Here is a 14,434-nt window from a genome sequence, read left to right on the forward strand (position 1 = left end):
TAAAGAATTACAAGGTGCTGCCAGCCGAAGAACAGGCTGTTATATTTTTCCTCGATTACTTCCTTGAGATAAAATAATTTGTAGAATTTTAAGAATATGGATATGGAGTTAATGATAATAAAATCTTTCTACGAATGTTTAATCTGGAACACTGGGCTTACTAGAAAAGTATGCCCAGGACAAAAGTATATGATCTGTATTTCTTGAGACTGTGAGTTTATTTGAATCTGTACACTGACTACAATAGCATGCACACTGAAAATTAAGTACAGCCTTCAGTTGCCAGGCTTCTTCCCAGGCATATTTCCACAAGAATGTCTTTCATTATGAAATCCATCAATAAAGCTGGAAAAATCAATAATTACATGGCGCAACAATTTCCTAGGCAAAAGGTGGAAGTCATGAAGACAGAGTATCTGTTTGACAAGGTACCAGCAAAGCTGAGCCACATGATGTGCTGGCTGACCTGGTGCCCTGTATTATCAGTTCGAGATCTGCATGTTACACTCTTGGGGAGCTATTGGAATAATTATTGAGCAATGTTTTCTCAGACAAAATTATTTCTGAATTCCCCTAAGAAAGTCCTAAACTCCTGCTCTCAAGGAAGCAACCTTAGTTTACCCTACTTGGGAATCTTCTCTGTGCCTTGGAGATTGTTATCTGTCCTGAAGGCAGACAATGAAACAAAATAATTAGAATAGTTTCATCTCAGGAGAGGCTGACAAGGTTCAACAAGACAGGACAAATGACAACAGAACATCCATAGCACAAAACTCCTTTTACAGTATATGTAGAATTTATTAAAATTTTAACCTACAAGATAAAAGGAAATACATACTATGCCACTAGTTAGAACTTAGCAACAAAAGCTAGAATGTCTAAAATACTATAATACCATGTATAGGTGATCCAAGAATGATATAAAAGAATGCAAGAAGAAAAAAACTACTAGGATTTACCACTCTTAGAAATGATTGGTTTACACCAGGTTGTTGTAATGTAAATTAATGTAGAATCAAAACAATTCCTTTATTAAACAAATTCTTATAAGATTAATAATAACAACTACAACAATTCCTAAACTTGAACTCTCAGGATTAGGCAAATCTGCAAATAATATGATTCACTATTAAAACATAATAATATACTGCTTAAAGAAGGGTGATTTGCATGGACTGACTCACATTCTATCTATATTCTATCTAAGCATCTGGAAATTACAAGGTGCTGCCAGCCTAAGAACAAGCTGTTATATTCTTCCTTGCTTGCTTCCTTTAAAGAAAATGATTTGTAAAATTTTAATATATGGATATGGAGTTAATGATAATAAAATCTTTCTATGAATGTTTAATCTGGAACACTGGGCTTACTAGAAAAGTATGCCTAGGACAAAATGATATGATCTGTATTTCTTGAGACCATGAATTTTTTTGAATCTGTATACATAAAGAAATTTTCTGACTGTTAGTCAGAGTTGCAAAGCATTGCAGTCTTGGTGTCTTACTAATACCTCCCCTTACCGGTTCCTTACATCTACTCTGGAACCCATTCATGGGGTCAGCCCCCAGAAATTATGCCAGAATCACCAAGATCAACATAAAGACTTAAGAAACGTTGAAAAGGAAGTAAAAGTAAATCTCTAAGTAAATATACTGGATTTCTGGTTACAATGTCCCATAGAAAATAAAATCTACCCATTTGTCTTAAAAGACATTTAAAATAATGCTTTCAAGTCTACTTAGAAAGATAAAAAGAAGCATATGGATAAACATCTAAGCATTTAAAATCTGAATGCGATTTTAACAAACACACATACTTCATTTAAGGAAAGCAATAAGAATGATGCTGAAAGAATTGATGAAAAATAGTTAGAACCATCAAAACTCAGCTAGATTAATGAGATTAAATTCTCCTGATGCAGTGGCAACACCATGGCCATTACAAGAAGGACCTGAAATTGGTGGCACTTGAGATCTAAAAGAAATCACTCATGCAGCCAGATTAGTCTAGCCAGAACTATCAGCTGTAACAATGACTCATGTTCCCCAGCCCCTCCCTCTCTCACACACAGAGTGTTCTGCTCCTCTCCAGTCAAGCAGCACATTGCCAGCTTGGCTTCCCTAGACAAGGAAGTTTTTGTTAAGGTCTGTATCACTGTGTGAGGAACATGGGTACCTTGCCAGCAGTAATAAACTCCCAAATCCTCAGGCTCCACTCTGCTGATTTTAAGTGTAAAATCTGTCTCTGATCCACTGCCACTGAACCTGTCAGGGACCTCAGAGTACAGTTTGGACACCTCATAGATTAGGCGCTTTGGAGACTGGCCTGGTCTCTGTAATATCCAATTCAAATAGGTGTTTCCATCACTATGTAAGAGGCTCTGACTTGACTTGCAAGAGATGGAGGCTGGTTGTCCAATAGCAACCGACAAAGACAGTGGTGTCTGGGTCATCACAACATCACCGCTGGTTTCTGAAATTATAATACAATAGTGTAAAGTCATGGGCAAAGTTCCTGAACAATCTTTGTGAAATTTCTTATGTTGTTCCTTTCAGGTGAGAGCCTGGAAGTTTTGAGATTTAAAAATATTATATACCAAATGCTTTTTCACAAAACAAGTTTCTAAACATCAGAGTTTATAGAACTCCATCCAACCTATGTCAGAATGTTGATCTTAGCACAGCTACTGTTCCATCTGGAATTTATCATTAAGATGTAACAAAACCTCACATCCTGCAGAATGTGACCTGTCCCATCACAAATGAACAGCACAAATAGGGAGCCAGAGATCACCCTCCATCCCCATTCTTCACATTCTACACTCCTTACCCTGAATCCAGAGCATTAGCAGAAACAGCAACTGGACAGGACTCATCATTTTTGAGGAGATGGACTTAGAACAGTGATCAGTGAAGACAAGAGGACAGTTGTGTTCTTATCTTAGGCCACCAGGGTAAGGACTTCCCTAGAGAGCAATATGCAAATGCTCTGGTCTATATAACAGTGTACTTAGAGGGGACAGTTATGTGGACTTCTTGAATGTGAAAAATAACTCAAAACGTGAAAGTAATAAAAGAAAATGTGATGACTGAAGGAGGTTAAAGGACTGCCAATGCAGTTTAAATCACTTATAAATATGGATCAACAAATTAGTCTTCCTGTGTACTTTGAAATTTACTTAAACTTTATCTATATACACATGAACAAATTCCAGGGAAAGGGGAGTGTGCACACATCTAGTTATCATCAGGGATGAAATGAGCTCTCAGAATTTTGTGTTGATAGTCCCTAGTATATTGCAAGAATACAAGATGGAAGCAAATCATTCAACTCTCTCTTCAACTTGTTGACTGTATTCTGATTCTGTATTAGAAAATATACTTTTAATTATAGTCAAGGGAATACGCTTAAAGGATTAATGTGATTTAACAAAAGCATATACTAAAAGCATTACCATACTTACTATACATTCAAAAAATACATATATCTAATTATTACCATATGCCCCATACATAAATATATACATCATTCCCATAACTCTGAAATCATTTTGAAACATTTCCCTTACTCTTACATACCCAACAAACGTTGAACTTCTGGTGGTTCAGAGTTATGAATTTTTACTTCTGTGTTTCTCACTTCTCAAATTTCATTTGAATAAAATCATACAGTACATATCCTTCAGTGAATGAACTTAATATTCATGCTGTAACTGTTTCTTTAAAGGTTCACTCATGTTCTTTGAATAAATAAGTAATATATCTCTGTTGCTCGATCTTCTGGTAGTTATAACATTAATTCTTGCACATGAACATTTTTCTTTTTTACTATGAGTAGTTATGAATAAAGATACTATGAATGTTTTTATTAGATTATACATGAACATACATCTTTACTTTGAGCAGACACATGGGCATGTACTTGACAGCATCCATATGAAATATAATAATAAGTTCATTGACTGTAAATGGATTTATGCAGCAATGACAATGTTTTGTAAGTACAACTTTCTCCCAGTCATTGTGATCTACTTCCTTATACTCAAGAGATACTTGATTATTGCATTATTATTTTAATAAGTTGTTTTATCTACTACTAAAAGGGAGAAACTATGCCACAAAGTATCAATGTAGATGAATTGCTTATACTTAACTTTTAGCACTCCTTGTATATTTCACTGTTCATTGTAATTTTTTCTCTAGGTCATTGACTACATAATATGAGCTTCATTTTGTTGCTAGTATCTTCTAGATTTTTAAAGAAATGTTGCCACTGTTATTAAATAAATAAACAAAATTTTAAGTGTAGTTGACTGTAGAATGCTGTTGGTTATATGTGGCAACTGACTTGGGTTGCCAATGTTAACAATTATTTTCATAATTATATTCTGACAAATATTTGGAGATGCAAATGACATGTCAAGGACACTAAAAATAGAGCCTCAATCAGCTGTACAGAAATACGGTGAACAAATTTCAATCCCTTCTACAAATGTCAGCACAAGTTTGTATCTATATAAAAGCTATTACATTAGGCACAAATAAATCAGTCCTTATATAAACTACATGAAAATTATCACAGAGCTGAATGTAAACATGAAACTAGAGCACTCTTAAAGTGGAATATGGGGGTATTCTGTTTTTCTCCAGGTTTTGAGATAAGTTAATACACCACCAAATTAATGAGCCATGAAAGGTGTATAAGACAAACTTTAATAATGTGGCAAACATTGGTCTGTAGAAAACACTGTAAAGGAATATCTTCATTCAGGCTTAAATGCCATTGTTCTATGGTGAGGTTCATTGGAATTAATGGTGCTTATTATATAAAGAAAGTCATTATCAGATATGTGATTGTGTAGGTGGAGTGGAGTAAATTCAGTTCAGATGGAAGGGAGTATCTGGGGTTTTCTTGGCTAAATTTACCCATAAACTTAAAGCCTAGATGTACATGAGAAATGTTCACAACCACTTAAATGTCCAATCAGAGACAGATGGGCAGCTCAGCTTTACACTTCTGCTTTCCCTGATTGGATTATGTTATGATCTGTATTACCAAAAGTGGGAGATCATATCTCTGGTGATAGTGATAAGTTCAACAGTCTTATGATTCCAGTATGTTGATGCTGAGGGTAAAACCTGTCTGTGAGCTGCTACCACTGAACCTTGGGAGGATTCCAGAGATAGGATCAATACCATATTTGATCAGAGTCTGGCTTGGTTTCTGTTGGCACCAGTGCACATGTATGGCACTGTCCTCATAAGATGACAGTTGATGGTGACTCTCTTCCCTGGAGTCATACACAGGCCATCTGAAGTTTAGATTATCACAATGTCATTTCTGGAGGATGAAACAAATCACAGCATTGCTATGTACATGCAAAGCATCTCTAAGCCACTTAGAAAAGAAGAAAGGTTATTGTTATTTTCTCAATTTTAGATCCAAACACTAACAACAACATATGATTCAGAGATCCAAAATGAAGAAAAATATTTAAATATGCCTTTATTTCTAATAGTCTGACTTGAAATACAGAGGAGCATGGGTCCAACAAGCTGTGGTAGAGAATGTGCCTGTTTCTCTATTTATAAACTTATCAGAGACACGACAGAGATATATCATATTATAATGTACTAAGCATCAGGTAGACAACATGAAACAGGCACTTATGTAAATGACGAGATTTTCAAGTTGCTCTAAATACTGAGACAGGATAGCCCTGCTTGGTCCCTACCTGAACATATTATGTCTCCCTCTGCTGGCAATTTGATAAAGTGTCATAATTTGATAAGAATGTGAATGTTTTTTCATATGCAGGGTATAATACAACAATGAGCATTATCTGTTTCTTTGAATTGCTTAATTCATGTGGAAAGAGTAAAATCTCATATTCTTGTTTTCAATCCAGAGCAATATTGACTCCTTTACTGATTCAGAATTTTCGGAAGGGCCTCCATAACCTCAGTAATAGTTCCAGACCTTGGGATCTCTGCTTGAGCTGGATTCTACTTTGGGCCTGTTGCTGAATCTTCTTTTCCTCATGGTCCTCTCCATTTCCATCCCTGTAGTTCTTTCATTCAGGAAGTTTGACTGTGGGGTGGGAAACCCTTCCTCATTTAATACCCTGTCTTCCTGTTGGAGGTATATTCTATAAGTTCCCTCTCCCTACTGTCAGGCATTTCATCTAAAATCTCTCCATTTGATTCTTAAGAGTCTCTTACCTCAAATTCTCTGTTGCACTCTGTAGAATCGCCCCACCCTGGTATCTCCCTAGGTTGCCTGTTTCCATTCTTTCTGTGGGTCCTCGGGGCTTCAGTCCTTTTCCCTCACCCAGTACCAGGTCAGGTTCCCCTCTTCCCTCCCCTTTCCACTTTCCTTCCCAGGTCCCTTCCTCCCTTTCCACTTGTGGTTGCTTTCTTCTCCCTCCCCAGTGGGACTGAGGTGTCTTCACTTGGGCTTTTCAGCTTACTGACCCTTTTGAGATCTGTGGACTATATTTTGAGTATTCTGTACTTTGGGGGAGGGGGGCTAATATCCACTTAGTGAGTACATACCGTGCATATCCTATTGGGTCTGAGTTACTTCACTTAGGATGATATTTTCTAGTTCCATCCATTTGTCTGCAAAACTCAGAATGTCCTCGATCTTAATAGGTGCATAGTATTCCACTGTGTAAATGAACCACATTTCCAGAGACACTGGAGAGGGCACATGATGTTTAAAAAGAATATGAAAAGGATCCTCAAACCACTAAGGAGCAGTTAATGCATTGCTACATCATGCAGTACTTTGCTGGTCTTCACTGGTCTTCTCTAGTATTCACTTGGTAGAGAGAAAAACATCAAAGAACTTCTCATCTTATTCTAGCTGATTCTATCCACTTCCACTGACTCTTGCCAATTAATAGAGCCTTGATGTTTCTGCTGGATCATGTTGCTGGTACTGATTTATGTATGGAGTTTCTTACTGGATTGGACTGCTTATATCCTGACAACAAAGAGTAGAATCACCCTATTTATATTTGGTTTTCCTTATTGAACTAAATTGCTGATATCCTGACAAAGAAAAATGGAATTGCACTAAAGAATTACTTCTGAACAGGTCAACAAAGCCTTTTCCTAGTAAGCTTCTTTCTCTCCTACCTATAGTCAGTGGGCTAGGTGAGAGGTTGAAGTGGTTAAGAACTATGAATAAAGTAGATTTTGAAAACTCTAAGCCTAAAACTGACATACATACTGGTGATGATGTGAAGAAAGAGGATCACTCCTCCAATGCTGGTGAGTTTGTAAACTTGCACAATCACTATGGAAATTAATCTGTGGTTTCTCAGAAATTTGGAAATCGTTATATCACAAGACCCTACTATACTGCTCCTGGGCATATACCTGAAAAAGTCTCCATCATATCATAAAGACATGTGCTCCACAATGTTCTCAGCACCTTTATTCATAATAGCCAGAAACTTGAAACAAATAAAATGTCCCTCAGCAAAAGAATGGATACAGAAAATATGATTCATTTTCACAATGGAATACTATTCAGCTATTTTTAAAAGGACATCATGAATTTTGCAGGTAAATGGATGGAACGAGCAACTATCATCCTGCATGAGGCAACCCACACCCAAAAAGGACATGCATGGTATGTCCTCACTGATAGGTGGATATTAGCCATAAAGTATGAATATCCATGATATACCCCACAGATAAAAAAAAAAAATCTAAACAAGAAGAAAAGCCCAAGCAAGGATGATTGAATTTCACATAGAAAGGGTAACAAAATAGTCATGAGAGGCAGATTGAGAGGGCTGAGTGGGAAAAGAGAAGTGGAGGGACATCTGAAAGACATATCAATCTCTATTATAATTTTATGTACTGGGGCATTGTAGATGATGCAATCTACAATGATGATATTAAATTTTTTCTTCTGAAGTAATGCTCAAAAACGGAGGGTATATTTTATCATATACATCCTTCTTTCTCATTTTATGAGTATCCAAGAGTAATAATTTGAATGAGATGGCCCTTATGGACTCACATGTTTTATTTGTGATCCCCTTTGTTGTAAACATGTTATAAATGATTAAGAGGTATTCCTGTTTTGGGAAGTAGTATCATGGGAATTAACTTAGAGGTTTCAGACGCCTATGGACATCCCCTGTGCTGTCTCTCTCCAAATTGCTTGTAGTTACCACTGTGAGATCTCATATATCCTGCTGCCATTCTTTTTCTGGCCATTGTTAACTCTATTCATTGAAAATCCTATGCCCAATGAAAAGTTTTCTTTTATAGGTTGCTGTAGATATGGTGTTTTGGCATAGCATTGTTAAAGCAATTAGGGCTGAAGGATTCCACATAAAATGGATATCTGAACATGAGATTCAAGAAGTGAACCTGGACATTCAGAAGTGAATACAGGAAGGTGAGCTATATGGCAACATAGTCCTACTTTCCTTTTGTTATCTTGCTCAGGTAGCATATCCAAATCTAACAGATTTCTTTTCTGTCCTTGTGAAGACATTTTTTATGCAGAAAAACACAGAGGATTTACAAAGTATGAAAATAAGGGCTGACTTGTTGGTTGCATATATTGAGATTTATTGAGAACAAGAGTTGATATTGATATCTCCATTTTCTTTAGAGCTTTCTAGAAACCTTAGGCCATTAGTAAAGTCACAATCTTTCTGCCTCAGCTTCCCAATGAAGGCATTATAGAGAATCACTATTGAGCTCAGCATTGTATTTTACATATACATATGCATATAAAAATAAATAGTTTTTATATATGCACATATCTTTCTCAAAGTATATGTAACAAAAAAATGTAATAAATGATAAATATGTACATCAATATGTATTAATAATAACTAGGTACTTAATCAGCATAGATCTCCATCAACTGATGTATGGATAATGAAAATGTGGTATATGCACACAGTGGAATTATATTCAGCTACATAGAAAGTTGAAATGTGGTAATTTGCAAAAAAAAAATCTTGCACGAGAAAATTTATGCTGAGCGACAAAGACAATGTCACCTGTTCACTCTCACAAGTGGGTCCTAACTTTGAACTGTCAGATTTGAATAATTAATCTGAAGGCTATAAAAGTTGGACATTAGAAAGTTCTGATGACAGGGGGATTGAGAGGAGATCCTAAGGAGGATTGAAAGAGTAGAATGTGTGTGATGTGGAAGTAGGTAGTGAGAATACTAGGGACCAAGACGTTCACTAGGAAAGAGACAGGGAATTGAGTAAAGGAGAATATGTTGAGTAACAAAAAGTAAGTGTCTAGGAAAAAATTCTCATGGAAACCTGTTATTTTCTAACTCCATTTTAAAGGCTCAGTCAATGGAAAGCATTTGATGATATATAATACTCACATGCAGGCCACAGGACATTAAACAAAGGCCCTGGTACCATGTATAGGAATCATCATTAGGAGGAAAGCTCCAAAGTCACAAATGATACCAATTATTGTCAGTTTTCTTATTTACCCACTAGAACTAGGTTATAAAACCATATTGCCAACAACACCATGCATTTAGGTTGCTGAACATAGAGAAGTGGTGGTGGAATTCAGCTGTAAGTGTCCTCCTGGATGACTAGATTTCACAGTTCTGGAAGGTACTGTGTAAAGCTCTGATTTGGGTTGGGGGTGGGAATTCTCAAATGTCTGGCTCACCTGTGGACTTCACAAGTTACAGTAATGGCTACCTGTTTAGCAGGATAAATCTCCTATAATAATCCTTATTATAGGGCTAACCTAGACCTTTTTGGTTAGTTCTGTGACTCACTCTGAGGGAGAGAACAAGTGTCTGCTGTTCCAAGGTCAGTAAAGGGACTAAGGCTGGAGAAGTCATATGCTATATGAGGTAACTTATAACTGCTCTATCATTAAATAGGCATGGTGCCAAGTTGTCATGTACATAGTTATATTCATATATAGAGATATGTAAGGATTTCAGCCTTCATCAAGAAACTCTTTTATGTATTGGGTGGTATTTCACGTAGAGGGTCACATTTCTTCAAAGTGCTAAGGGTAACTATAGTGTCATAGTAATTATCCACAATGGGACTGTCCCCTTAAGTCTCAAGAAACATCTGATAACAGGATGTCAGAAGAACATAGGGACAAGAAAATAGCAAAAAGTTATGTTAAAGAGTAGGTTTAGGATGCAGTTGTTGTCTTCCAGAAATTATGGCTGTAGTTACCTGCACAAGCCTACACATGACGAAACACAAAACCAAGATAGTAGACATCTGCAAGATAGTAGACATTACAAGTAGATAACTACTGGCAGGAAGAATGTGCCATTTTTCTTAGCCTTGTAACCATTGAAAAGCTACTATGCTCCGGTAAATATGCCCCAACTCATGTTCATGGAAGCAAACAAAATAAACTCACTGCGTCAAGATTTGAAAAGAATTAGAGATGGAGAGGGATGTTGAGAATAAGATTTGAAAGGGTGCAGAAAGAGGATTATACGGAGTGGCGTTTTACAAATAATTATATATATGTAAATTGCCAGAGAATGAAATATATTTTTAAAATGATAAAAATACCTGATGGAGGTGCCTCACACCCTTGAAACCATCAATCAGTAGCCAGAGGAAGGCAGACTTTTCCAGTTCTGAATTTGCAACCAGCCTGGCCAAAAGAGTGAGTTGCAGGACAGACTAGGCTAAACAGAAAAACCTTGTCTTTAGATAGATTGATGAATAGATGATAGGTAGAAAAATAGATGATAGATAGATATACATAGAGAGAAATGATAGATGATTGATGATAGATAGATAGATAGATAGATGATAGATAGATAGATAGATAGATAGATATATAGATAGATAGATGATAGATTAGATAGATAGATAGATAGATAGATAGATAGATAGATAGATAGAATGAAAAGAAAAGCAATGAACAGAACATGTAGTATATGGGACTCCATTAAAAGAACGTATACTTATATTATGGGCTTTCCAGAAAGAAGAAAATTGAACGTACAAAAATCATATTTAATGAAGTTCTATCTAAACATCTAGGAAATGGAAACTCAAAGACTCTTAAATAAACTAAATGCCAAACACCTTTCTAAAAGATAAACTGACAGAAAAAAAAGCAAAAGTCATGAGAGGAGAGAGAGAGAGAGAGAGAGAGAGAGAGAGAGAGAGAGAGAGAGAGAGAGAGAAGGAGGGAGGAGGAGAGAGGGAGAAACAGACACAGAGAAACAAAGGGCAAAGTTACATTTCATGGTCTCATACTAGACTGACAGTAATTTCTTTTTTAAAAAGCTAACAGTGAAGAAATGATTGGGTTATATATCCAAAGTTCTAACACGTAAAATTTTTCTTCAACTATAACAACACAAAAAAAAAAAAAAAACAACAACAAGAAAAAAAACAAGCTGCCTTAAAATGTCAGAAATAAAGGCAAAAACGTCCTCTGAAATCAAACAAAGGTAATTTAACTGGAAGTTTGTACTAAATTCATTAAAATACAAAAAAATGAAAAAAATAAACAAAATTTTATTATTATATAAAGATGTCAAACTACAAACACCAGGAAACATAGGAAGAAAAATATTCAACATTACAAGAAAATACTAGCATATGTATGTTCTTACTCAGTGATTACTGTACATGTAATTGGAATAAAACATGCAGTCACTATAGTTGGAACAGGATGAAGAAAAAGGGGACCATCTTTTGGTCATAAAAGAAACACATTTTGAGTAAAGACATAGTCTAAGGAAATCTGGTCTCCTAGGAGTGCTGCCACAACTGGGAGCACAAGTAAGACCTCCACTTCTGCTCCGGGAACCCCCCTGGAACTCTCAGGACACAGGAACCAAAAAGCAGCCTGTGACGGGATCCTTCCAATTTCTGTCTGCACCCCAGAGCTGACCCTGTGCCTCAGCTCTCCATAACCAAATTCCTCCCAGAGAGCTGGTTTCCCAAGAGTGCTGACACACAGGCATACAGGAGGGAAAAAACAGAGACAGAGAAAGCAATACCAGCTAACACCATAGATAACCAGAAGAGAGAGACAAGGGCAAGAACATAAGCAACAAGGCTTCTTGGAATCGTCAGAACCCAGGACATCCAACACAGAAAGCCCTGTATACCCCAACACACAGGAAAAGCAAGACACTCATGTAAAATCACATATCATGATGATGATAGGGGACTTTAAGAAGAACATAAATAACTCCATTAAAGAATTACAGAAGAACACAGGTAAACAAGTAGAAGCCCTTAAAGAGAAAAAAAAAATCCCTTAAAGAATTATAGGAAAACACAACAACACAGGTGAAGGAATTGAATAAAACCAGCCAAGAACTAAAAACAGAAATAGAAACAATAAAGACATCACAAATTGAGACAACCTTGGAGATAGAAAACCTAAGAAAGAGATCATGAGTCATACATGCAAGCATCAACAACAGAATACAAGCAATAGAAGAGAGAATCTCAGGTGCAGAAGATACCATAGAAAATACTGACACAGCAGTCAAAAAATGCAAAATGAAAAAATCTCCTAAGAATATTAAAAGCAGTAAGGGAAAAAGGTAAAGTATCACACAAAGGCAGACTTATCAGAATTACACCAAACTTCTCACCCAGGACTGTGAAATCTAGATCATGGACAGATGTCATACAGACCAAAAGAGAACACAAATGCCAGCTCAGGCTAAGATGTCATACAGATCATAAGAGAACACAAATGCCATCCCAGGCTACAATAACCAGCAAAACTCTCAATTGCCATTGATGAAGAAACCAAGATATTCCATGACAGCACCAAATTTACACAATATATTTCCACAAATCCAGCCTTACAAAGGATAACACAAGGAAAACTCAAACATAAGGAGGAAAATTACACCCTAGAAAAAGCAAGAAAGTAATCTTCTATCAACAAACCCAAAAGAAGATAGCTACACTAACATAATTCCACCTCTAACAACAAAAATAACAGGAAAAAACAATCACTATTCCTTAATATCTCTTAACATTAATGGACTCAATTCTCCAATAAAAAGACATAGACTAACAGACTGGATATGTAAACAAGACCCAGCATTTTGCTGTCTTCAGGAAATGTACCTCAGTGACAAAAACAGACACTACCTCAGAGTAAAGGGTTAGAAAAGAATTTTCTAAGTAAATGGTCCCAAGAAACAAGCTAGAGTAGCCATTCTAATATCAAATAAAATTGAATTTGAACCAAAAGTTATCAAAAACCATAAGGAAGGACACTTCATACTCATCAAAAGAAAAATCTACCAGGAAGACCTATCAATTCTGAACATCTATGTGAGGGCATCAACATTCATAAAAGAAACTTTACTAAAGCTCAAAGCACACATTGCACCTCACACAATAGTAGTGGGAGACTTAATCACCCTAATTTCATTATTGGACAGATCATGAAAACAAAAACTAAACAAAGACGGAGGGAAACTAACAGAAGTAATGGTCCAAATTAATTTAACAGATATCTATAGAATGTTTTACCTTAAAACAAAAGAATATACCTTCTTCTCAGCACCTCATAGTACCTTCTCCAAAATTGACCGTATAATCAGTCACAAAACAGGCCTCAACAAATACAACAAGATTGAAATAATCCCATGCATTCTATCAGATCACCACGGATTAAAGCTGGTCTTCAATAACAATGAAAACAATGGAAAGCCCACATAAATGTGGAAAGTGAGCAGTGTTCTTCTCAATAACTTTGTCAGGAAGAAATAAAGAAAGAAATTAAAGGATTTTAGAACTTAATGAAAATTTAGATACAACATATCCAAACTTATGGGACACAATGCAAACAATGCTAAGAAAAAAACTCTTAGCTCTAAGTGCCTCAAAAATGACACTGGAGAGAGCATACACTAGCAGCTTAACAGCACACCTGAAAGCTCTAGAAAAAAAAAAAAGAAGCAGATACACACAACAGGAGTAGACTGCAGGATATTATCAAACTCAGGACTGAAGTCAACCAAGTAGAAACAAAAAGAACTCTACAAAGAATGAACAAAACCAGGAGCTGGTTCTTTGAGAAAATCAACAAGATAGATAAATCCTTAGCCAGACTAACCAGAGGACACAGAGACAGTATCCAAATTAATAAAATCAGAAAGAAATGGGAAACAGAACAACAAAAACCAGGAATTCAAAAAAATCATCAGATCCTACTACAAAAGATGATACTCAACAAAACTGGAAAGTTTGGATGAAATGGATGATTTTTCTAGATAGGCACCAGGTACCAAAGTTAAATCAGGAGCAGATAAACCATCTAAACAGTCTCATAACCACTAAAGAATTAGCAGCAGTCATTAAAAGTTTCACCACCAAAAAAGCCCAAGACTAGATGGTTTTAGTGCAGAATTCTATCAGACCTTCACAGAATACCTAATATCAATA

At 36.1% G+C, this 14,434-nt stretch overlaps 1 gene segment (V, D, J or C); it reads right to left on the reverse strand.

The window, feature by feature from the left end:
- Positions 1 to 1,984: 1,984 nt before the first annotated feature.
- Positions 1,985 to 2,913, reverse strand: LOC114635641. The segment is given in 2 exon segments: positions 1,985 to 2,472; positions 2,830 to 2,913. Coding segments are annotated over 2 exon segments (537 nt in total).
- Positions 2,914 to 14,434: the final 11,521 nt, after the last annotated feature.

The sequence above is a fragment of the Grammomys surdaster genome, unplaced genomic scaffold (genome assembly GCF_004785775.1).
Source record: "Grammomys surdaster isolate TR1022 unplaced genomic scaffold, NIH_TR_1.0 114737, whole genome shotgun sequence".
Classification (NCBI taxonomy): Eukaryota; Metazoa; Chordata; class Mammalia; order Rodentia; family Muridae; genus Grammomys; species Grammomys surdaster.